Below are 26,229 nucleotides of genomic sequence, written 5' to 3'. Positions count from 1 at the left end.
ACGAGAAGCATTTTCAAACACAGCCAGCTAAAATCACTTTTTTTTTGCTATCGTTCACTAAAGCATTTTTCCCCCTGCGCGTTTTCAGTGCAAGTAGCAGCGAAAAAATGGTCCTGCTTCCGCAGAATTATTGGCACATTGAAAATTATGGTACCTAGTCATGCATTCCGCGATCCACTTCGCCACAGAATTTCGTAGAAACATCCTAGAACTACTAACGGCGATAAAAAGCGTGTCCGCTCTGAAGAATTCGGCCTAGAGTCGGTACGGTTACTTACTGAATCGGATCAGACGTGAAGAACGAGTGATTGGAAATAATCCAAAATACAGGTCTAAATACACGCAGAGAAGCACTTCTGTTTACAACTTTTTCGCAACACTGAAAATATCGAACTGAGCGAGATGGCCACGCATCTTTCTCAACTAACGAGGCCGAGCGACGACCGACGGATTGAAGAAGAATGATTATTAAAGGAATAAAGAAGTGGAAAACGAAATGTCAACATTTGACAGCTTGCATGAGCACGCCTTGGTAGCTAAATAGAAATACTCAGAGGAAGAGATGGGCGGAGAAAACAAAATACAATTCGGCAGCAGGGATTTGTACTTAAATTATCTTGCATCCTTGCTAGAAGCTAGCATTTCACATGAGCACACGTGTAACATAAAGGTGATTGAATTTCTGTTCGATTGCAATACTCTAAAATTTAATGTAGTAAGAATAAGAAATCTCGCATCACTTTTCAAATAGACCAATGGCCATTTTGAGAAAATCGAAGTTGAAGTTCGACAGATTATTATTTTAAACTGTTTAGAAACAATACATCTTGCAATACTATTTTTAATGTAGTCAGTGAATAATAACGTTGAAAATTCAGTTGAAAGGGTAAAATCACAATTTTACTTTGAATTTTATGAAGAAAAAAGAAGAAAAAAAAACACAAGACGTTGTGACTAGTCAAGTTATACGTCGGACATGTTACATTGGACGATTTTTCTCAATGACATAATCAATGAATGTTACATTGGACGTTTTGTTCTACATGATAATAGATTCCCTTTCACAGATTTCAGAGTAGAGTACCCTTGAGAGTACCTAACTTTATATTTGCCCCGCCTTTAGAAAATGAGCACCAATCATGTTAGCCAGTCCTATTATTCGAAGTAACAATCACATACCCATCATTTCTAACTGTATATTGGACAATTTTTGACCTATGTTTATCTTAAATAAATGAAAGTAAATTTGGATGGGTGTTTTTGTATCACATACAATGATAGAAGGGCAATAGTTTGTACCACTTAACTCGATTTGTTTACATTTGTTACTTAGGAACTTTTGAAAAGTGACGCGAGAAATCCTCAGAAAAATGGAAAAATTCTAATGGGAATGTTCGCTTGGCTCAGATTTTGAGAGTTCATTTGGCTCAAAATATTCTCTCCGCCCATCTCTCCCTCTGAGTCTTTCTAGTTCTAGTATCTAAGATGCACTTAAAATAATCGACACGTCAAAGTTACGTGAAAAATCACATAAGATATCTCGTTTTCCTACGCTCAAAATAATTTTCACTTTAATGCTACGTGAAAACATACATAGATTTTTTCCATCGCACTTTTCACGTAAACGTTACGTGATTCTCATATGGAAGCACTCATTTGAGTGAGCTTCAACGTCACTGGATTATCACATAGAAGTTACGTGATTCCTTCAGTACAGCTCATGGTGGTTCATAATGATGTTAATTCTGGCACGATTTAAGTAAAATGAATTCTTGATTTCACATTAGGCTTAAAACCAGTCTTATTTTATGCATATGCTTTTATTTTGTCTAAAAATATATACATTGGTATAAAAACCAGATTGAAATAAAGTCGACCGGGACAAGGATCGGGAACGAGATCACATATATGTAATACATATGCCCATATCCTGCACTTGATCTAACTGCATGAGGCTGCTGTATTCACACCAAAACAAACTAAATTATTCTCTATTTAAATGTTTAATTGATTAAACTTACCACATTAGATTTTCCCACAAAAGTAAGATCTACAATTATCTGAAGTAACAGTGGTATGAAAATATATATATACCCACTAAACTTGCACCATATTGTTTACAACTATGAGTGTCACTCATTTTTTTCAGACGTGAAAATCACTTAGGGTTTACGTGAAACACACATTGAATGTGTGTATGGGCAAATCACGTAAACTTCATTAAAAAATGTAGCGGCTTCAAATGGAATTTCCCTTCATATATAAGTGGTGTCATATAGATTCTACTTGGATCATGTAAAATTTACAACAAAGCAAAAAGAGATACTCTACGTGATTTTTCACGTAACTATAACGTGTCGATTATTTTGAGTTTGCTGTGGCTACCACAGTATTTTACATTTGATCGTCCATATACAGCTGAGGGAGAGTCGCGAAGAGAGAAAAATGGAACGTCAAATGCAGCCAGACGGCTACTGTCACGAACTGTCATTGGGAGCCAAGCAATTTTATGATGCTTTTCTTACAGTTGAACACGGAACCGAATTTTATTCATTTAAATCAAAAATAAAAATGTTGATTCTATAAACATATGAATAATTCAAAATAAATTAAAAACATGTTTGCAGCCAAAATATATATATTTGAATTAAAGTCAAAAGCATGTTTATTTCAACAATATAGAATTTGGGTAAACGATTTTTAGCGTGCCCTGCTTTTTTCCTTCTTGTTTACATTCGAAAAAAAAATTGCCCCAGCTTTGCCAATCAACTGAAAACGGCCTGCAGCAAAACCGAAGTCATGGTTGCGGAAACCCACATAGGTAAGTGTCTTAACAAAGGGAAACGAAAATCCGAAATGAATTTTGAATCTATTCCGGATCCTACAGCCCCCCCTCTGATAAAGTAATTTCTTCCTGTTTGCTTCGAGCTTTTATCTTTGATCTTCTCTCCTGCCACAAGCAGATCCAAAACATCTTCCTCATTTGCACCTGCCTTGTGTTCTTGCTCTTTCCGTAATTGCTCCAACATTTTTCCGCTCACTTTCCATTCGCTTCGAAACTTCAGCAAGCTTTATCATATTCACACAATCCTGACTCGACTCACTAATATGTTGGATCAACTTCTAACTAAAATCAGTGCTGCATTCATCCTCCTTCCTTACCGAACCCAACGGTTTCTCATCATCCTCATCTTCTTCCGATTCCTGCATTTCCAATTCTACATTGCAATCAAACTATTCGGGATCTTCCTGCAGATCGTTTTTTTTCGTCTCTTGGCAATCCATTTTTTTGCTTTATCCTACATTCAAATTCTTATATAATTTAAAATTAAGTATGTTTCTTTCAAACATAAGAAGCATGTTTAAAATAAACATATTTATTTTTGTTCGCATAGTTGTCAAACCGAACAAAAATATTCACGTTTATTTTCAATATGAATATTTTTAAAATAAACGTAACATTATTTTTATTTTAAACATTAATATTACATGACTTCAAACATGTAATACGTTTGAAATAAACCTTGTTTATTTTTGTGGCCAGAACAAACTGAGTTTACGTTTAAATTTACCTCAAATATTTTTGTTTCAACAATAAATTTTTCTGCGTGAACAAGAATACACCAGGCGGTATTGAAATCCTGCGTAAAACAATTGATGACAAACTGTTGTTTCCACCTATTTTATTCAATGGGACACCGTTTCTTTTTAATTCATTCAAAATACACACAAATCAATATTGAAAGATACCACCAATTAAGGTTTTGTCGAAACATCTAGTATTACTGATTGCATCTGAAAGTGGATTGTCCCAAAAATGCAAAAAGTGTGATAGAAGTGCACATTTCCGTCAAATCGTTTTGATATCTTGGGAGCACTTCCCTAATAAAAATTGTATGGTTAATTTGCTTAACGACGTGTTCTGGGTATCATCCAAACCATTTGTGGAATAGTTCAATGATTTGGGTTATCGTTCGTTTATGGTTATTTTTTATTAGGGTTATTGCTTGCATCATAAGGAATAAGTGCACCGAAGACACCAAGATATGTGTGTGGCAGGATAATTTCTCAAAATGGGATTATCTCAACAAACAATTTTAGCTGCCGACCAGCTTATACAAGCAAAAATTAGCTGCATAAGGCAAATTTTGGCTGTATAAGCTTATCTGCAGCTAAAATTGTTAGTTGGGATACCATCTGTTCTCTGTTTATAGCCGTACGACTGCGCCCATTGATTTAACACACGGCGGCTTTTTATCCAGGATTCGCTCCTCAAGCCACTGCCATAAAATACTATCTAAGCTACACATCTGTGTATAATTCTTATGGGCGGGGTTGCAGCGCGCTTATGAGCGGCACGCTTCGACCGTCACCAAATGAGAATTTAACATGAGATTTAACATAAGCGCGACAATAAAGTTGGTATGTTTCAATTGTGCCATTGAAGCATAGAGCTCGGCATAGAGGTAACTCTAAGACTAGTAGGTCCTGAAGAAACGTGCTCAACTTTTTGGCTCACCTATTTTTTTTTCCACTCCACGAAACTGTCAAACTTTCATAGCGAATGAAAACAAACATAGTGTAGTATTACAATTTCGACTAGAATGGGGTACGCTTATAGATGTACTTGGGACCAATACGCTAGTAAAGTAGTAAGCCAATTTAAAATCGTTAGTTTTCACCGGTTGGTGACGAGGGGGACGACTCTATCTACGATGCGGAAACGATTTTGTTTTAGTGTGGTTAGCTGCGCGCACGCTTAGTAGATAGAAAGAAGATTTATGACGATTCTGAAGATTTCCTGCAAAAAGATGATGCGCGGTGCAAGTAGATGCGAGAAGTGAAAGAAAATTTTTAGTAGATTGGTTTGCTAGTGTGAGATTTTTCGAGCATCTATAATTGAGATTTAAATGTGACGCCCCCCTCGGTTGGTGATACCATACTAGAAAATCATCTTTATTTTAGGCAATTTATGAAATTATCTTTTGTTTACATCTTTTGTGTGATGGGTTGTTTATGGGTTTTGAGGTAAATACATATTCATTATCTGCATTAAAAATGGAAACAAAATCCAAAATTGCATCACTGGAACTATTTATAAAAAAACGTACGATTAAATTTGCAAAAATCACCATCTTAGCACCCCTTGGTGGGACTTTGCATGGGAGCGAGCTATCAACGAATAGATTTAAATCTTGATTTAAAAATCGAGATGAATTTCTACTGGATCGATAAAAATATCTATCAGATGATGAATAAAAATCGGTATATTTTACATTACACACTTAAATCTTTTAACCGAGATTCCAACAGCCGAGCAGTTCTGCAATTTATTTTGCTGAGATTCAGTAAAACAATTGCCGAGACTCTGCTAACAAATAACATTTTGCAGAGATATCAGGTAATCCGGCTGTTGGAAATTTAAGCGAGCTAGATAAAGTGTGTAAACAGCCCAATTGGATTCTTTAGGGGTATTGAGGTAATTTCATATTCGTAATCTCACGATTACATTGGAAAAAATACCATCTTAGCACCCCTATGTGGGACTTTGTATGGGAGCGAGCTGTCAATTTGTATGTTTAGTGTCAAACAGTGAAGTTATTATTTTGCTTTAAATCTTGATTTAAAAATCGAGATGAACGTCTATAGGTTCGAAAAAAATATCTTTGTGGTCAGAAAACGAAGCTATCAGATGGTGTAACCGATAAAATTTGTAATAGCCGGTGTCGTGAAATGAAATGAATGTTTCGTATAAAAATCTAACTGGAAAAGTAAAATATGCACATCAGTCTCATCGGAATGACTTTTCCTACACAATTTGAAGGTTGTATTGGAAGGATATTTTGCAGGATTGATGAAAATTGTGTTTTAATGCTCAGTTTCATGAATTTCATATGCAGTCTGTCAACATTATTAATTCTCAATGCGTTTAAGGTGAATCGCTGTGACATCCTTATTCACCACCACCACTCCACTGAAAATTCGAAGTGAAAGTGCATGTATAGCCTATATGTATCCAGCAATTTACGAGCGCTTATGGCCGCCACAATTTAGCCGAGTTTTTGGTAGAGAACATATGATTTGACGTTTGGGTTGTGTCGTTTGACGTGTAAACGATTAAATTTGACACAACACAAGCTAAACTTCAAATCTTATGTTCCCTACCAGAAACTCAGTCAGATTGTGGCGGCCATAAGCGATCGTAAAATGCTGGATACGTAGCGGCCATTTGGGGACTCTACAAGGAATCACCTTAATACAATTATTGTGTAGCCCCTCGTATTGCTACCACCGCATACAGTCTACACGCTAACTTGAAAGTACCCATTAATGGGTAAAAAAAGACCCATTTCTAAGAAAAGTGGCTTAACTCATTAAATGAGTAAACCCAATATTACTCATTAATGAGTATTTGATACATACTTCAAAAAATGGGTACTTTTTAGCTTTCATGTTCTTACTGGAGATGAATAAAAAATACCCATTTTATCAACAAAATTATTTTATGGGCTTCCTGCCGTAAATAATTTAACCAAATATTAAAAGTAGTCAAAAGAAAAAAAAATAATAATCTTTTATATTGCTCTAAAATATAATAAAATATGTGTTACAGATTGTAACCTGCCACCCTTTAAACGAGAAAAGGTTGTTCCGGCCTCGGTTCCGGCTGTTCCGATTTCAACCTTCGTCACTGTCTTCCATTGCCAAACCATCCTGATATTCGATTAAATTCCACTGGTTCCACGGCTACCCAGTAAAATTAGCACTCATTCGCCAGTCTCCACTAATCGAAGCTAAAGGCAATCTCCTTTACTTTCACTTCGCTAACCTGAAACGGAACTGAGAACGGAACACATCACACTTCTAGTTTGATTTCTAGCTCTTACCTCGTGAAAATCACCTCGGTTTGCTTGGTGAGACTTCTATCCGGCGCACTATTTTCACCCGAATTAATACCGGCCAGATGGAATCTGCTAGCACAATCAAACTACCGTTCGAGTTTCCTTCGCGTATCCTCTTGAGCCGTGACTTTTTTCTACATGTTTCCAAAATGCAAAATAACAATAATGTGTTTACTCATTTTTATTGCATGAAGTCATTTTTTAAAGTGAATAAAAAGTAACCATTTTTCATTTTTGGAAAATACCCATTTTTTGACAACATAGTATGGATTCCAAAAAAGAGTTAAAGATACTCATTAAATGGGTACTTTCAAGTTAGCGTGTACTGTGGTAGTTATTGCGTGTTGCTTTTGCTTCGACGTTCGTAACAGTTCGATTTTGCCTGTGTTCGTGTCATCATGTCCGTCATCTGCTGGCGTTCATGCGAGTGGAAACGTCAGATGCAAATTTAGCAATTTTTTTTTGTTTTCTAATTTGCGTGGTGCTGGTAGAGAAAAGTAAAATAAAAGTTTTCTGGGTTTTCGACTGTAATCAAGTTGAGTATTTGTTTTTTTTCGGTTCTAGGCCATCTTAATTGTTGTGGTATTATCGCTGTTTATGTTTTTGTAAACAAAAATAGGATTATGTAAGTTTGTTTGTTTATGTATGCACTATTTTTGCTTATCAAAATGTCGTCAAAACCCTTTTGGTGATTAGAGTAAGCAAATGAGGATTAAATGGTTCTCGAAGAGATTTAAAGTGTCATTTACTGGTTCACTACATTGTAACATTGAAACATCTGTTCATGGTAATGTTTATTAAGAAATTAAAAGGTGGTTCTTTTCCATTCTTTTGTGTTTCTTCCTTCAGAGAATGGTCACGCAAGGTGACACTTCAAAAGTGGATTTCTTAAATTAGTTGTGTCGTGGATAGGTAGAGGCATTTAACATCGATCGGCACGGCAGTGTGCGTATTGCGGCGGGTGGCAGAACGCGAAGTACTGCATCGATACAATGATTAATATGTTGCCATTTTTCGAGGAATCGGAAGAGTTTCTTAACAGTTGGACGTTTGGATTTTTGGCACTGATCGTGGTGTACTTTGCGTGGCGCTCGACATATGTACGGGAGGATCGTCCCAACTCGCAAGCCGCTGTTCTAGTCATTGAAAACAACCTGAGACGGCTGAATCGGATCACTCAACAACCGGTCACTATCAACATTCGTAAGTAACATGCAGTGCAATCTATAGCCGAAGTTATTGTTAATTTGATTCTACGTGTTCAGTTCGAAGCTCGTCACAACAGTCTAATATCTCCAACGTGACCGAAACGGAAGAATTAGACTTGGAAAACGACAGCATCGCATCGTCAATTGATAATATAACACAGTCCATCTTGACGGAGGCGTCGGAATCGGCTACGGGGCTAGACATCAGCGATTCCGAAACCTATCCCAGTACATCGGGAGTGGGAGGTCGAAGCAGTTTGGACGAAGTAGATCTCGGTCCTGAAGATATTATACGCCAAATGGACCGTGATTTGGATGACACACCGGCATCAACGTCGGGAACTCAGAGTGGCGGAACTGATGGACTAAGAAACCGTACTCAGAGTCAAACTGCTCAAAAAGAAACCTCGGGTGCCGCATCTACGGTCAGTAGTGCAACGGACAAACCAAAAGAGCAACTGCAATCAAAGCAGATTAGAATAAAGTTAAAATACTTGAACGACGATTCCAAGCTGGTGGAGGGTAACCTCAACGAAGGGATTGGTGAATTTAAAAAGTGTGTTTTTGACGAAATTGTTTCATGATCGACAACTTCTCAAAATTCCGATTTCTTTTTAGGCGAAATTTCACAATCGAAATAACAGCCAAGAAGCTGGTTCGGTTGGTGTTCAACGGTCATGTCCTGCAGCCGGATTCGAAGACTTTGGCTGCATGTGGCCTGTTCGACAACTGTGTCGTGCACTGTCTGATACATAATCCCAAACCTCAACAGGGAACGGGAGATGGCAATGGCAGTGGTACCGGTTCGGTAGGAGATAATGGAACTAACGATGGAGTTGGATACGCTACCGGTGGAGGTCTTGCTGGGGGATCTACCGGGCGTGATAATCACACCCGGTATGGGACATACTTTATCTATATCGGTACGTTAATCTTTTCCGTGGCTATTTCTTACTGTTGGTACTGCCGCTATAACTATGGGAATTTGTTCAATCTGAACTCGACCATTGGGTTGATCGTGACCACCACCATATTCCTAATCATGATGCCGACGATTATTCTGACCGATAGCAACAGTGCGAATTAAGATATATGATTTTTACATTCGGTAAGTACCGATCGAATTGCTGACAAACTTATGTATTTTAATTGGACCGAACTATTTTTCGTTGTAATAAATTATATCATCGTTGTTTCCCGGGATGAAGCTCCAACTTGTACATAATTCCAAAATAGTGATAGTTTTGTATCTATTGCATTGAATATCCACACTGGCTATAAGCTCCTTGAACTGGCTTGACTGCTTTCTTCATTCTTGTCCGAACCTCCCTGTGCATTTTTTTTTGTCGTAGAGTGACGAAAAACAATAATTTCTATGTAAACCGTTGGGATAGGGTAGATGGAGGCAAGAAGACCATACAGGTCGAGATTGGCCCCGGTCGTATGGGCATATTACCTATTAACTCAATCTCCTGTCAAAACGTTAGCTTTTACTGGAGTGCTCATTAGAGTGAGTGATGCAAAATTTGAAAGTTTTGCTCCACAATGCTCAAACGGTTCCAAATTGGGTCCTGATTAGCCTCCAAAATTTGAACTCATTTAGTTTGTTCATATCTATCTAACAATTCACCATGCTGCTGCTCTGGTTTAAAAAATGATAGCTGTGCTTGAAGCAAATTTTCTCAGCTAAAACTTTGTTGTAAATCACTTTTCGATTAAATGCAAAAGACAAAGTTATTAATGATTCATGTCACTGATGTTCAATAAACTGCAGGCGTGTGGTGGCCCATCGTACCCCGTATGGTTGTTGATCGGAGCAAAAACTAGTCATATGAATTTAATGAGTATATTATACTTTATCCATACTCTATACACTGTATATCATCAAACATAATCCAAAGCATGAGTTTGACATAGCTAGCATAACATATAGGAATGTTTTTCATATTTTATGATACGTTTTTGTTAGAGGGACCTTATTGCCTTCATCTACCCTAGACACGCCAACATTCATCAGGATCCCGGTAAATGTTCGGACACGTTCGTGGGACTGAACAATTGAAAAAATTCTACCGCTGTTATCGTTATACATTTAATTGGAAAAAGAAACACCTTAACAATAATAATCGATAGTCAACTCATTTTCCACATTCTCTCAAAACCAATCCGCGCTTTCCCGGCTATCGGAATCCATGTCCGGTTCTTCCTCCTTTACAGTAACGCTTTCATTAGTCTCGTTGCTATTTTGGAGATCTTTATGGCCATGAGCAAATCTTTCCACATCGTTAACCTTGCCGTCAGAAGGATCTTGAAAAAGCGTTGCCCGGCAGCGAGCAGTACCGAAGCATCGCCATACGCGCCATCCCTCCTTGTGGTTGTAGAAATGGCAGTACCGATTGCCCTGGTGCTTCAATATCTCGTGACCATCAACGTTCGTGTCCATCGTGTAGTTCATGGTGCCATCAACCGTTATCATACTTTTACGCTGTTCCTTTTCGATCTGCGGGCTGGGATGATTATGCTGCTGGAAGGTTTCTCTGACGGAACTAAAGTCCTCGTTAGTAAGGAATGCCGCTGAACATCCACTGTTCCTTTCTACACATCGGTAGTAGAAAAATCCTTGCTCTTTATTGTAATCTCGCTTGTATTCAAAGTCCTTGTACCATCGGTGGAGTGTACCCTCGCTGTTTTTCGAAGACACGTCTTGCGTTTCGATGATGTAGTCAAATTCGTAAATACTCTTGGGCGTATCGGGCAGCGGATGGCTGTGTTCGTTAAAGGTGTTGTACTTGACGATCGTTCCATTGGGTAGCAGGAAGATATACCCCGCACAGTTTTCAGCTTCTAGACAACGGCAGGTTTTTGTGCCGTCGACTCTGGTATTCGAAATGGAGTAACGTAAGCCCTCGAATATGATGAAATCGGTCCTAAGTGTGTTTTTCGCGATATGGTAATCCTTCGATTCTACCGGAAGGGCTTCCTTTTGTGCCTCGACGACCATCATTCCCTCTTCAAGCTTGACAACATCGGGTGTGTGATTATGGGGAAGTCTAACTTGGTGTTGCAGTGTGATGATTGTGTCATCTTTGGTGCAGTAGATTATGGAAGGACAATCGAGGGTCTTCCGCATGAAGCAATGGTAAACCGAGCACTTCCTATTTTCAAGCCTTCTTCCGCTGTAAATGAAGTGATGGCCTTCGTACAATATTACCTTAGAAGTCTTTCGGTATGTCGAGTCAGCTGCTACTTCGGTGCTGGTGAAAGTACCGCAAAAGATTCGCAATTCATTATCCTTAGACATGTAGACCACCGATTTACAAGACGAACTGGTGCATCCAAATATTTTCATTTCGTCCGCCTAATACATAATGCACACATGCAAACAAAGAGTTATCAGTACAGAATGCGCTTGTGTGCCCTGTTGGAAACTATTCAACTTACCCGCTCGATCAGTAACCGATGCCGATGGTCACCGTAGATCACTGTTTCCCTTCCATTGGGAAACTTCATCAGTTTATAGGTATGCCTTCCGCGACCGGTGGTAAGCAGTTCGTAATCTCCGAAATCCTCCTCGTGCTCTTCTTGTGCTGTATCTTCCACTTTAGCGGACATTAGTTCCTCCACATTGTCCGAGGGATGGTTATGCTCGTAGTACTTATCCCTCCAGTAAATTTTATGTTTCGTAAAACTGCTTGTATATAACTGAGAAGGACAGTCCTGCTCGATGCATTGCCATCCGTAACGCACCTCCGATCCTGTTTTATAGTAACGATACTTGTAGTAACGGTATCCACCAGCCATTATGTTGATACTTCCATGTCCAGCGTTGTAGACGATGAAGTCAGTTGAAGTTATCACCTGCAATTATAATTCGTTATCCATGTTCCAATTCCCGCCCCAAATAAAACACTTACCTTGGTCTTGGACCGATTGCGTTTCGATCGTCCAGTTTCTGAACCTGCCGACAAAGACCGATCCATGCTTTCGTTTTTCGATCTCCGTACGCGTTTTTTCGATACTGGAGAATTAGTCGAACGTTTGCTCATTGTAGGTTTTCTTTTCGCAGGCTTATAATCGTCAGCCGAATCGCTTGTATCTTCTACAAAGCTCTCTTCTGAATCAGATTCTTGCTTGGGTTTTTTCACAGCCTTACGTCCCGATTTCTTAATCGTAGGAGAATACCGCTTCGGAGCCATGGTCCGCCGTTTAATTTTCCTTCCAACACCATTCTCTTCCAAATGTTGAGCGGACGATTCAAATGGATCCACATCCGGTTTTTTTGGAATCGATGCACTACTGCCTTCACTTTGCAGTAGAGACAAATTTGAAGCCGATATAGCCGCCACTGGATGCTGTGGCTCATCTTGACCTCGAGCTTGGTACAGCAATCGATTGTATTCCCCACATTGGCGCTGGAACTTGCCGAACTCCTCTAGCTGTGTTATACAGCGGAAGCAAACACAACATTCTGGTTCTAGTTTTTGGTCTAGCTTGACCAGAGCTAGGGTGCAAACTTTACGATACAGTTCATTGTTTGGGTCATCACCGTACGGAAAGACGTTCCGTAGCTTAAACGCTTTCGCAAAGCACAACCGGCAATAGTTATCCTCCTGACTGCCGAGTGCATATTTACGTATGTTATCTCTGTAAAGCATGATTCATATTAAACCGGTTTGGTTCATGTTTGATAGATTTGAATAAGCTTACCTTATAGTGTCCATACAATCAAGAAATTTTAAGTGCCTTTAAAATAATTATTCTCGAATACAATATTATTTTACCCACTTTTCAGGCAAAAAAAAAGATTTTATTTACAAAATAAACCAAGCAATCACCCCTCGTTTGGCAGTTCTTTTACTACACCGAACAAAGTTTTCATGTATATGTTTCACTGGCAACGAACTTAAATTTCTTAAATCTTTTTCGGTAAATACTTTTTTTGCTGGATTTGTTCAGTGAAATATAATTTTTACCGAATGCTGTGTAAACAATATTATTATTTTTTTTTTTTTGACTATATGTTTTTAGTATTACTTCTACGTGAAGTCAACGATTTACATAGTTGAAGATGCTAATTTCAAATAACAGACTGTAGTGGTAATTTTTATACGATAGATGGAGTAGATGAAAGCATACTACTATCAACTATCAACAGAGGAAGAAGAATCGAGGCCAGTCCGATGTCACTGCGACGAACAACAGCGATGTTGGAGATTTCGGTGACGCTGCCGAAACCGTGAATACTGCCGAAATGAGCTCGGCAAAAGTGAAGCTACCTCCATTGGTAGTGAAAAATGCCCATCTTAATGTGCTCATTGCGGATCTAGCGACGCTGGGTGTTAAAGCCGAATACAAGTTGGGCAGAGTCGGCACTAAAGTGATGCTCCGTACCAAAACGGAGTTTGACGTGGTCGTCACCCACCTGAGGACTTCCAAGGTGGAATTCTTTACCCACGACATTCCCGGTGAGAAGCCGTTCAAGGTCGTCATCAGGGGCCTACCAAACTTCGACCCGAAGTTTATCGAATCAGAAATCAGGGACCGGTACAAGCTGGCCCCAAGTGCCGTGTATCGAATGACAAGAAGAGACGAGAATGTGAAGGCGTATCCGGATAGCCTTTTCCTGGTACACTTCCAGAAGGGAACGGTGACGCTCAACGCACTGAAAGCCATCCGGTCCATCAATTCCATCATCGTTCGCTGGGAGCCATACCGTGGCGGCCATCGCGATGTGACTCAGTGCCAGCGGTGTCTGAACTTCGGACACGGTACCCGCAACTGCAACATTAAGCCACGCTGCGGAAATTGCGCTCAAGACCATGCCACCTCCGAATGTGCTGCGGATGAAGCTGTGGCGTCCAAATGCGCCAACTGTGGTGGTGCTCACCAAGGATCCAACAAGCAGTGCCCTAAACGCGAGGATTTCAAGCGCATCCGAAATCAAGCGTCCACCAACAATCAACCAGCACGAAGGAAGGATAAGGCCCCGGCTTTCAGGACAGAGGACTTTCCACCTCTTCGTGGACAAGCGAATCCCAGGGTGCGATCCACGTCCCCTCAAGAAACGTCTGGATCTTCTGCTGGACAAAGCTCTCCATCTCCCCCTGGATTCTGGAGGCAACCAACAGCTCAAACAAACAATCCCGATCTGTTCTCAGCAGACGAACTGATGGAGATTTTTATCAACATGACCGGTGCTCTACGTAAGTGCCGCAATAAGCCCGAACAGATCCAAGTGCTCGGTAAGTTCATCATCCAATATGGTGTCTAAACCGCTAACCATCGCTACCTGGAACGCTTGCTCTGTAAGAGCTAAACAGATTGAGCTTGCCGACTTCCTCCGCAAGCATAGCATCGACGTGGGTCTTCTAACCGAAACCCACCTAAAGTTCGGTGACAGCTTCTGGTTGCCTGACCACAACATTATCCGGCTTGATCGCACCAGCTCCAGGGGGGGTGGTGTAGCGGTCATCGTCAGAAAGGGAATCAAGTTTTGCACTCTGCCCCACATCCGCACTTCTATCATCGAGGCCATTAGTGTGGAGGTGGAATCACCAACTGGAAACGTCCGGTTCATCGCTGTTTACTGCCCACGCCAGTGTACCGGAAGCAACGGATTAGGAATCCAATTCAAGAAAGACCTGACCGCCATCACCCGTACTAGCTCCCGATTCATCGTTGGGGGCGACCTGAACGCCCGCCATGAAGCTTGGCGGAACTACCAGAGGAACCGAAACGTATGTCTATTGTTCGACCACGCACAACATGGACTGTACACAGTGCAATTTCCGGACGAACCAACTTTCATCTCTCCGGCGGGAAATCCCTCCACGCTAGACTTTTTCCTGTCAAACATCGGACTATCTAAGCCGGAGGCGCACAACGATCTCAGCTCCGACCACCAACCGGTGGTGACTGAAGTCGGTGTCAACGTGGTTCCTGCTAGAGGCTGCCTGCGTAAAGACTACCACCATGTCAATTGGGTGCAGTACGGTCGAATGGTGGACAGCAACATCGATAAAAATCCACTGCTCGACACCGTAGATGACATCGACCGGGCGTTGGAAGGACTCCAACAGGCCATATCCGAGGCTGACGAGACATGCGTTCGACAAGTTCCTGTGAGGGGTAAGTTTGTTGCTATTGATTCCCACACCCAATTATTGATTCGATTGAGAAATGTGCGTAGACGCCAGTTTCAGAGGACTGGAGACCTGGGCAAAAAACGTGAAATGGCCGATCTGAACAGGCAGATTGCTTCCAGAATGGACTCACTCCGAAATGAAAGTTTCGGGCGTGTTGTCCAGAATCTGGACGACCGCTCCAGACCATTCTGGAAGGTAGCCAAGGTCCTGAAAAATCATCCCAAACCCGTTCCACCTCTCAAAGTCGAAAATGATGACGATCGGCTTTTAATTACCCCACAGGAGAAAGCAAATGCGATCGGCAAGCATGTCGCTTCATCGCATTTGCTTGGCTCGACTATCCAAAGTCCACTCGATGATCAGGTTGCGCAATGCGTTCAAAACCTAGATGCCTCCCCTTGTGTCGTGCCTCCGGCGGATATGATTACAGTACAACAAATTTGCTCAGCGCTGAAATGCACCAAGAACATGAAGGCTCCCGGGTTTGACGGTATATTCAACTTGATCTTGAAGAGACTCAGCATGAAAGTGCAGTCTCTTCTAACCGCTATCTTCAACAGATGTTTGGAACTGCACTACTTTCCAAGCATCTGGAAAGTAGCAAAAATCATACCGATCCGCAAACCCGGTAAGGATCCAACATTGTCTTCAAGCTACAGACCAATCAGCCTCCTTTCAGCGCTGAGCAAATTGTTCGAGAAACTCATTCTCAATCGTTTGCTCAAGTTTGTCGAGGAAAATAACATTCTCCTTCCGGAACAGTTTGGGTTCAGAAAGGGGCACTCCACCAATCACCAGCTAGTACGGGTGATGAATAACATCCGAAGTAACAAAGCTGTATCCAAGTCCACAGCCATGGCCTTGTTAGACGTTGAAAAGGCGTTTGACAATGTTTGGCATGATGGACTTGTGTACAAGCTTTGTAACTTCAACTTTCCTTTACATCTTATTAAAATCACCCGTAACTACCTCCAGCAAAGGTCGTTTAAGGTATCGTTGAATGGTTGTCTCTCAGACACGTTTTCGATCCCAGCAGGAGTCCCGCAAGGTAGTCTGCTGGGCCCCTTGCTTTACAGCATTTACACTTCCGGCATTCCTCCCCTCGGCGACGGTTGCGTGTTTTTCCTGTTCGCAGATGATACCGCAATAGCCGTCAAAGGAAGGATGCCTCGCGAAATAACGAACAAACTTCAACGATGCCTTAACGCCTTTGCTGATTATGCCACCACGTGGAAAATCAAAATCAATGCCACCAAAACACAAGCGATCATGTTCCTCCATCGGCAATGCCCAAACTGAAACCGGCTCCATCTTGTACTGTAATCATGGATGGCACAAGGGTTGAGTGGTCCGCCGAAGTAACCTATCTCGGGATGTTGTTCGATGAAAAGCTCCTCTTCCGTTCGCATGTAGAGAAAACAGTAGTCAAGTGTTCTGCCTTGGTTAGGTGTCTGTTTCCGCTGATTTGCCGCAGATCCCGCCTTTCAAGGGTGAACAAACTGGCCGTCTACAAACAAATCATAGCACCTGCGATCCTCTACGCAGCTCCGGTGTGGGAATCATGTGCTCAGACTCACAGGAACAAAATCCAGGTCGCTCAGAATAGAGTGCTGAGGATGGTACTTGATCGTCCTTTTGACACTAGAATAACAAATTTACACGAAGAGGCAGGCATTGCCAAAATAGATTCCAGAATTAACGAAATTAAGACTAAATTTGCACAAAAATGTAATTTATCAGAACATGCTTTGATAAGCAATTTGTATATAGTAGATTAGGTGTATATAGTAGTTGTAGGTTAGTTGTAGTTGTAAATAGTAGTTATAAGTAGTCTTCTTTTTCAAATTTTCAAGCAAACCAATCCCACCAAGGTGGTCATTCTCTAAAACAGGCCTGATAGGACTAGGAACTGTAATTAATAATAATTGAAATTTCACAGGAACTAAAGTTGAAAAGACGCATCTGTGTCACTTGATAAGTTATACATGTAAACCACACAAATTCAAGAAATATAGATCATTTAAGTCAAAGTGCGCTCACGGACCTTTTCGGCAGATGCGGTACAAGCCACAACAGCAGCAGCAGTAACCAGCAGCAGTAACCATCAGCAGTATTAACCAGCAGCAGTAGTAACCAGCGGCAGTGTAACAACAACAGCAGCACCAGCACCTATCCGACAATAAGTCGAGTAAGCGAGTGGCATCGCTTTCGCCTGTCGGCAACGATCCAGTAGAAGCAGAGCACCGGTGGAAGTTGGCTGTTTTCCGTAGCTGCATCCGACAATAAGTCGAGTAAGCGAGTGGCATCGCTCTCACTTGTCGGCAACGATGCAGTAGAAGTTTCCCGTAGCGGCATCCGACAATAAGTCGAGTAAGCGAGTGGCATCGCTCTCGCTTGTCGGCAACGATCCAGTAGAAGCAGACCAGGGTAGAAGTTGGCTGTTTTTCGTAGCGGCATCCGACAATAAGTCGAGTAAGCGAGTGACATCGCTCTCGCCTGTTAGTAAAGATTTTCGAGGAACCTGCGGCCGGATCATCCAAACCAAAGAATATGGCAGATCTGCCTGGGTTCGATTGTCCAGCCGGTCGCGACAATGGCGCGGCAAATGAACCAACGGCTCCCCCAAAGTAAGTTTAAACAAAATGATAATAGTATCTGGGGTTTCGGTGGAGATAGACGAAACGCCCAATAGCTTGTGCATCCGGTGGTAAAAGACGGACAACAATAATAATAATAAAAAAAAAACTGATGCAGGAGGGTAGAGTTTTGCAGAATACTGGGTTCCGGTGGAGATAGACGGAGCCCCAATCATCCATTAAAGTAACGTATAGAGAATTTTTTATTTCAACTGTTTTGTTGCAGAAAGATTTCAAAAAACCGTATTTTGAGAGAACTAACGGAGGCCATCGAAAAGAACAATACTTTGCGAGAACAAGTAGCACGACTTTCCGCTGACGCGGATCAGGGATTCGGAAGTGGATTTCATCAGGCTAGCTCACGTGAAGATTCTTTGATGCTAGCCAAAATGAACAACTGGACATTGGGCACACTCAACATTCCAGAGTGTGTTCCGTCATCTGGCGAAGCGGATATAGACAAACAGGCGTTTGAATACTGGAAAGATATCCTTGTTTCTTCTCTTCAGCTTATTAACGCTGTAGATGAAGAAACAAAATTCGGTGTGTTTAAGATAAAGTCGGTACTAAAACTACGTGAAATATTCCAAGCAACATCTTCTGTCCCAGGAATGCCTGATGAGGAGACCCAACCGTTTTCGAATGCTATGGCTCGCTTGAATGATTACTACGGATCAAGGACCTACACTCTATCCCAACGGGGAAAACTCATGATGATGAGTCAGATGGATACGGAAAGCAGCGTCAATTTTGTTCGGCGTGTAGGATCAGCAGCAAAATTGTGTAATTACGGGTCGGACGAAGAAATGGAGGCCATGGTGAGAGTTATCATCAAGAATGCAAATGATGCAAGAGTACGAGTACTAGCGCACCGTAACTGGGTAAAGCAAGGTATGCAAGACCTTATCAAAGATGAATACTAAGATGAAACTGTCGGAAGAAAAACTTTCTATTTTAGTGTCCTCTTTCACGGTCCCTTTCATCCAATGAATACCCCCCGTATTCAAGGTAATTTTGTGGTTTTGCTGCCCCCTCGGTAGAGATGAAATTTTGCGCTCATTTTTATCAAAACAAACACACCAAAATCAGAGATGTCCCATTTTGTAATTACTCGATTAACAACTAATCGATTATATTTTGTTCGCTGTGCTGTCATTTTTCCACCAATGAGAGCACAGCACATGTTTGAAACGATCGGTGATGATGCTCTGGAGATGTTAATGCTTATATCGGCACATATAACCGATTACAAATATTTTACTTTTCGGTTCGATAATCGATTAATCAATTATTCGAATGAAAATCGGCCATCACTAGATGAATGTGAAACGTCAGTGCAAATATAAGGACCGTACATAAATAATGATACAATTTGAAAGGGACCGGGGCTAATCACAAATAACGTCCCCACGGTAACTGAAATAAACACGAGTGTTCACCGGTTGGTTTGATTGTCGGTGTTTCGCCGTTGTTCTTCTGTTGAGAACCCGGTGAAAGCAGGAGATGATTGACCCGATGTCGTTGGCTGGTTTTGTTCGATATCCATCGACGGGAAATCAGCGAGACTGAATACCCGCTCGGTTGGTGGAGCTGCTGGAGCGGTGCTATTGTTCGATGTGGCTACATCCAAACCAAGGTGACTACATATAGGTGGCCTAATGTGTCAACTTAATGATTCAGCCATGTTGGATTTTTGTATGGGACAGCGACCGAGTTTGTTTACAATTTGCACTAAAACCCAACTTTTTCCACCCCACGATCTCCTCGCCCAGATAGTGACAAAGCTGTATCACCATGTGTATACCCACCATGATCCAAACATTTCTGTTTGGGATGTACTGCTCGGCCACAATGGCGGCACGTTTTTGGTTGCTTGTCGACCGTGATGTATGATGGAATGGTGCTTTCGAGTCGCATTCGCAAAACTCGAACACCGCTCAGGAATCCTGGGAAGTAGTGCTTCCATTTCTCATGTCGACTGGCAATCACTGTCCCGTACTTTGTCATGTGGTTCATAACAGAGGCTTGTGGCCATGCCAGAGGAAGGTCATGTACTCGAACGGTCACTGCTTCACAATCGACATATACCGGGATTTTGAACTCACTCTTCGCACAGAGAGACGCGTGTTTATAGTTGTGCGCCTTTTCATAGTGCAAGGCAACTACATTGTCTATCATCTCAATAAAAACACAATTTCGGACGTTATGAAACTGAATGTATATAACGTCCGAATATTGAAGCTTAATATTGTTCCCGAAGAATTTTTGCACTTTTCCCGCATTGGGACGAACTGGAAGGACACTGAAGTCAACAACAAGCGTGTTTTTACGAACTACACTCATTTTCGCTATAATATTTCACCAAGTTAAGCAGAGCAGAAAGAGCACACATCCGATGAATAGGACGAGTAATGGCTGTCGAATGGAACGTTCATTAGTGATTCTTATGAAATTCTAACGTTCCTTTGCCTCAGTGAACATATAAGATTAAAGTTTGTTTCCAGATCGTTTATTGGAGTTAAATTATAATGAAGATGGAGAAATTGTAAAAATATTAACAAAAATAAAAGTTCCTGCATTCGGTAGAATGTTGACTACTTTACTTGATCGAAATTAAATCCTTCGAAATATTTTGTCAAATGTTAAATTATTGAAAAAAAAAAAGTTATAGAAAAATCCATTCAAAAGCTTCCTTCTCAGCAAGGAACAAATCAAAGCCAGATAATTAAAACTTCAAAGAATACTGTTCTTCATTAGATACGATATGTTGGGCCACCACGTAACCCATCGATGCCTGCTTTTTGACCAGCGTTTTCATAACATTAATGTGATCTATAAAAAAAAAAACAACATCGATGTTGAAAATTTCCTTAAACAAAACAAAATTTGAAAAGTTTACCAATAACAGTGCAAGTGTGCGCTGCACAGGGAAAAGCGAGTTCCTTCGGAAGACTGCGGATCGATTCGCGGTTCACCGATGCCAGGTTGCCAAAATCGATAAATTGTACCATGAATACGTCCTTCTCCGGTTCGGCCTGCAAGCATACTGCTCGGTACCACAACTTGTCGTCATCGAACACGGCAATACATAGTTCGTCCAATCTACAGATAATTTTAGTCTATTTATGGTCAGGTAAAAATAGCGCAATTTATCCTTACTTCGGACAGTATCCGTCACCACCAACTCTGGCAGCCTCCTCGTTGACCTTATCGTTCAGGGTTGTATATCGTTTGATGTTCTCATCCGTAAATTCAAAGACGGTTACTACTCCATGAGCCAGATTAGCATCATCCAGAATGGTTAACTTTATGCCACTCTTTCCCACAGGCAGCTCAACCAGTTTAAGATCATTGATAGTGAACACCCATGGTGCGACAACTGTTTCCGCTTTTTTGAGTTCTGTGGCTTCACGGGCTTTCCGTTCCTGTTTAGCTTTTGCGGCTGCTGCTTGGGCTGTGGCCTTGACTTCAGCAGCAGCATCGATGGTTTTCAGACGAGCGGCTTCTGTATCCTGTTCTCGCTTCTTTGTGACTGCTTTTTCAACTTCGTGAAGCTGTTTGTCATGGTGCTCCAGCAGGATGGTAGCAAGCGAGCGATTCGTACTCACGTCGATCAGCTTTACTCCGTACATGTACGACCTGCCCTCGAAGTGCGTCCTGAATTCACGCTTCTCAGATTTGAATGCATCCAGTTGACGAAGAACACAAACCTGATCTTTGATCGCGGACACGTTCATATCCAGAATGCGTACTTTTAAAGTATACACAGGCAGGTTATTCACAAACCCGTTAGTTTCGAACAGCTTCTCTGTGAAAGTGTTTCTGATTTTCCCATTGTCAAGGTCCAAGACCTCTACTTCCGTCGAAGAAACAATGGAAAGGACTCGTGCTCGATAAGGCATCATGCAATCGTCCATAGCAACGATTACGTCCTTCACATTCGGAACTGCTGTCAAGCGTTTCAAATTCGGTATCACCGTCTGAAGCAGCTCAGTGTAAACATTAATACTGTCTTTGGGACATATGACTATGGTGCTTACGTCTAGAGCGGATAAAATTCTCACAATCATTTTGTCCTGAGGAGTATGTGGCCAGTAGTCGATCCCAACCTTCTTCAAATCACATTCAAAGTCCATGAAGTCAACTTCCGCAAGAACGAACTTTCCTTTGCCGTCCTTCATCGTACACTTCATCGTTTGCTGAGCCTTGTTGAATGACAATCGTTCAAAAGTGAACTCAAAGCTTGGCATATAGCACATACGCATGAAGTCCTGTTCGTTCATAACCACCTTGGTTATCTCCATGGCCAACACCAGCCGCGGCTTATGCTTATACTTGGCAGGTAATTTGCGAACATCTTGTGCACTTACCAGCTCCACTGTTCCATTATCAATAGTATAAACCAATCGATTGTCGTCGTGTTGGTCGATGATCAAAGCTCTTGACCAGCCAAATTCGATCGAGTTCACACAGATCAAATCCCCAACTTCGGAATTCTTTGCCGAAGGGAACATGGCAGCTTCTTCCGCCAGCTGAGTATACAACACCTTCATGATATGCATCACCGGTGCAGAAGAGAACAAGATTAATGCTTTTCGAGAAGAAAGAATGGCCACAATTCCACCCTCTCCGGTAGTCTCGTTCGAGTTCCCTAGCAAATCCAACAAACTCTCAGGTGCCAGAACCATTTCCACTATCTTGCGATCGCTCTCCGAACGAATGAGGCTGATCCGAATGACTGCGTTTGGCTCGAAAGTTCGGTTCAGATTCTGAATCTCGATCAGAAACGCAAACGCACGAAGATCCTTCATCCGCGGAAGAGGAGCACGCAAGTCTGAAGCCGGCAGAGTCAATTCGTTGCCGTAGTCTATCAATCGAACTCTAACTAGAGATCTTGCGGGGTCAATCTAAAAAGACAGTTATTACACGATGTACAGTACGTTTACGTGTTCATTAAGTAGCCTTGCTCTAGGTACTGCAACTTGGAGCATCTTAGAGTTGTTAGAAACAATCTGCAAGTTCTAGCAACTCGAACAGCCTACAGCTAAGCAGCCTACGTTAGCACAAAACATAAAAAATAAGTTTAAGTAACTAACATACCTTTTCCAAAATCACCACCCGATAGTAGAGGTCCTCATAGAGACCCGTGTAGACATCATCCACCTGGATATCGTCGTACTTGACCGGTTTAGCACTCGGATCGATCTGAACGTTAATGTCACGCAGCAGTTGGTTGCATTGGGATTCGTGGTCTGGCAAAACGACCCAACATAGCATTGGTTGATTCACCACAACGTGCTGAATGACAACATCGAACACCTCTCCATCTGCCTTCTCCAGTGGGAAATGCAACATCCAAGGTTTGCAATGATTGTTAGCCGATACTATCTTTTTAGGACTTTGGACCATACCTGGTTCGAACTCTGTCAACGTTTGGGCCTCTTCAGCGACATATTCGGCCGACTTACAACCATTAATCATGTCCCTTTGGGAAACATCTTCGATCTTCATTTTTGAAACCCTCTTTACGTTTTCCACCATGTCAAACATATCCTGGGTCTTCATAGACGGGGCACCATCCGATTCCTTTTCTTCATCCGGAATCGAGTCTGTCGCTTTCCGGTCCACCGATACTTCGACGGATCCCATGGGAAAGTTCGACTTCAAAGAACGTCCATTGTTGACCAGTCGAATCGATCCTTGCTCAATCATGGCGGGACCCTTAAGCGGTAGCCTTACGCCACTGGTCAAAAGCTCCAAATAGCTATTATTTGGGTACAGTTTGCTGCAGACAGGTCGAATTGCAAAGCATAAAAAAAAAATCCAAATTTTAGATAACTAATACTCACGGAACGGTGACGCAGATTTGTTTGTGTTCTGACCAGTCCCGAATCTGGCATTCGAAGGAACAGTACACCTCTAGGCATCGGCTACACATCAAGGCAGCCGGCTGCTGGCAAAAACCGCACTTTCTCAATATATTCATGATTGGTTCAATTTCTAATCAAATTATTAATTTTCTATTCTAGCTATTCACGAAATTCACGGCGTAATGTTAAAAAGTTACGTGTTGCACCCGTTGCACTCTTCGAATGCAATGCGGGAAAATAAACCAATGAGTTTAGAGATAGGTTATCCAGATCGTGAATTGAGACCAGCGTTGCCAGATTGTTTTAAATCGTATCGGTATCAAAGATATCAAAAAACCGGTATTTATCGGTATTTACTATTTATTTAATTTTATATTTTTGCCGTTTTTTAAAGAGAAAATTTTAGTCTTAAAATATCATTAAATGAAACCAAAATATGAAAAATCATCCACAACAACGACTAAACTATTGACAATAACGACAAACAATATTTTCCCTTGAAAAAATCACAATCTATGGCCGAAATTTCGGGCAGATTACATCGTAGTCGTTGCAGTGAGAAAGCCGTTAATCAAAGCAAAATTGTAGCTTTAATCTATGTAACTATGATCGGAAAATTCCGGAAGAAAACTCCGGGAAACGTTTGAATAAGCTTCTGAATGGAGTTGAAAAAACATCCAGAGAAAGACGAAAGAAGCTCTCCTGGATGAGGTTCGAGAAAAGCTGGAAAAACCTCCGGGAAACTTCCAAGACACGAATTGAGAAACTTGTGGCGAAAATTTAAATAAACTATCGGAAAAAAAAAATCAGATTTCACATTCAAAGGAAGCCAAAAAAGATTCGAAAACCGGAAGTAAATTTCCAGAAGTAGCCATTTCCAGGGAAAGGCAGAAGAAGCAAAAAAAAAACCTTTGGCTTATGGTCAAACTTTCAGAAGAAGACGAAAGAAATTTTTGGGAGAATTAATTGAACTTCCTTGAGAAGACGAAATAAACTTCCTGGAGACGCTGGCAGAAACTTCCTAAGGTAGATTGGAAGAAAAATCTGAAGAAAAGCGGGCACCACACGGTAATCACAATAAACTCTCTTATGACTATAAAGTACGCTCTTTCTTTGGAAAATGGGACTACCCAATAAAGGAGTATACTGTTTTTACTCTCTTTTGCGTAAATTGAATGTACGTCAGAATCTGCATACTTTTTACACCACATAGTAAACTTAAAAATGCGTAGTTTTGACACCCCGAACAAAGTATAAACATAGAGGTAACTCTAAGACCACTGGGTCCCGAAGAAAATCATTATTATTTTTGGCTCACTCCCCGCATAAACGCGAACCATAAATTGACCTTACCTAAAAAGGTTAAAAATTGTTTATAATCCCTGCTAAACTTTAACTGAAATGGTTATGGAACTTTACATGAACGTTTAATGATAAAGTTTCAACCTTATGTATTATGGTTTTTTGGAACTGGACCTTACAAATAATGGGTTGTTAAGAACCATTACCATTCCAAATTCTTGTTTTCTCCATACATTTTCAGAAAGAGAACTATATAAGAACGTTTTTACTTATGATTTGAGAACATTAATGGTAATGGTTATGGTAGTCAGTAAGGTCCATTAATGGTTTTGTATTATCGCTCAACTTTACGTGGAATATATCGTGAATTGGTAATCAGTAAATTACAGGCAACCAATTCGCGATATATTCCACATAAAGTTGATCGATGTTACAAAACCATTCGTGGACCTTACTGACTACCATAACCATTACCATTAAAGTTCTCAAACCATAAGTTAAAAGGTTCTAATATAGTTCTCTTTCTGAAAATGTATGGAGAAAACAAGAATTTGGAACGGTAATGGTTCTTAACAACCCATTATTTGTAAGGTCCAGTTCCAAAAAACCATAATACATAAGGTTGAAACTTTATCATTAAACGTTCATGTAAAGTTCCATAACCATTTCAGTTAAAGTTTAGCAGGGATTATAAACAATTTTTAACCTTTTTAGGTAAGGTCAATTTATGGTTCGCGTTTATGCGGGTCAGTACCAGAACAACGGTCCCACACGGTAATTGCAAAAAACTCTTTTATGACTATAAAGTACACATTTTTGAATGAAAACGGGACTACCCACAAAATGAGTAAAATTTTACACATTTATGAGTAATTACTAGTACAAAAATGAATAAATTTTATGCATTTACACGCAGAGAAATATACACTCAAAGATAAATTAAATCATAAAAGCTTAAAAAGTATGCAGTTTCCCGCTTCACCTTATTGAGTCCGAGCCATGATTACTTTGGCAATAGTCATGCATGATTAAAATCGAAATAATCTTTCCAGTATTAAATTTTATTCTTTTTGAATACTGATGTATAATCAAAAAAGATTAAAATTCAATCAAAAATTATTAAAATAGAATCTAAAATGATTAAAATTTATTCAAAAAAAGATAAT

The 26,229-nt window shown here is 40.9% G+C and overlaps 4 protein-coding genes across 5 annotated transcripts in view; 1 reads left to right on the top strand and 3 right to left on the bottom strand.

The window, feature by feature from the left end:
• Keap1 overlaps positions 1 to 430 on the bottom strand; it is a 48,304-nt gene extending 47,874 nt beyond the window's left edge. Inside the window, exon 1 of the mRNA XM_065239822.1 lies at positions 279 to 430. The gene's annotated coding sequence lies outside the window, so the exon portion shown is untranslated. The remainder of the gene's footprint in view (positions 1 to 278) is intronic.
• A 6,957-nt stretch (positions 431 to 7,387) lies between these two features.
• On the top strand, positions 7,388 to 9,401 carry LOC135717562 (transmembrane and ubiquitin-like domain-containing protein 2). 2 transcript variants are annotated; one of them, XM_065239701.1, is made up of 4 exons: positions 7,388 to 7,437; positions 7,752 to 8,105; positions 8,168 to 8,666; positions 8,729 to 9,401. In XM_065239701.1, exons 2-4 carry the CDS (start codon positions 7,895 to 7,897, stop codon positions 9,195 to 9,197), a joined length of 1,179 nt encoding a protein of 392 aa, XP_065095773.1. In that variant the 5' UTR covers positions 7,388 to 7,437; positions 7,752 to 7,894; the 3' UTR covers positions 9,198 to 9,401. The 2 variants fall into 2 exon arrangements, with proteins under 2 accessions (XP_065095773.1, XP_065095772.1); XM_065239700.1 differs by lacking the exon at positions 7,388 to 7,437 and adding an exon at positions 7,467 to 7,527.
• A 797-nt stretch (positions 9,402 to 10,198) lies between these two features.
• On the bottom strand, positions 10,199 to 12,888 carry LOC135717561 (uncharacterized). Its single transcript, XM_065239699.1, has 4 exons — positions 12,818 to 12,888; positions 12,025 to 12,754; positions 11,552 to 11,968; positions 10,199 to 11,468 (listed from the first exon to the last, which is right to left on the bottom strand). Exons 1-4 carry the CDS (start codon positions 12,829 to 12,831, stop codon positions 10,266 to 10,268), a joined length of 2,364 nt encoding a protein of 787 aa, XP_065095771.1. The 5' UTR covers positions 12,832 to 12,888; the 3' UTR covers positions 10,199 to 10,265.
• Positions 12,889 to 20,413: 7,525 nt separating this feature from the next.
• Positions 20,414 to 23,970, bottom strand: LOC135717560 (uncharacterized). The gene is made up of 5 exons (XM_065239697.1): positions 23,741 to 23,970; positions 22,992 to 23,676; positions 21,051 to 22,798; positions 20,791 to 20,993; positions 20,414 to 20,723 (listed from the first exon to the last, which is right to left on the bottom strand). The coding sequence occupies exons 1-5, from the start codon at positions 23,875 to 23,877 to the stop codon at positions 20,617 to 20,619; spliced, it is 2,880 nt and encodes a 959-aa protein (XP_065095769.1). The 5' UTR covers positions 23,878 to 23,970; the 3' UTR covers positions 20,414 to 20,616.
• Between the last annotated feature and the right edge of the window lie 2,259 nt (positions 23,971 to 26,229).

This window comes from Ochlerotatus camptorhynchus, unplaced genomic scaffold, assembly GCF_037179485.1.
Source record: "Ochlerotatus camptorhynchus isolate MF236.1 unplaced genomic scaffold, CSIRO-AGI_Acam_v1.1 ptg000062l, whole genome shotgun sequence".
In the NCBI taxonomy this organism is placed as follows: Eukaryota; Metazoa; Arthropoda; class Insecta; order Diptera; family Culicidae; genus Ochlerotatus; species Ochlerotatus camptorhynchus.
Note: the sequence above shows the minus strand (reverse complement) of the source record. Positions and strands in the feature narration are given on the sequence as shown.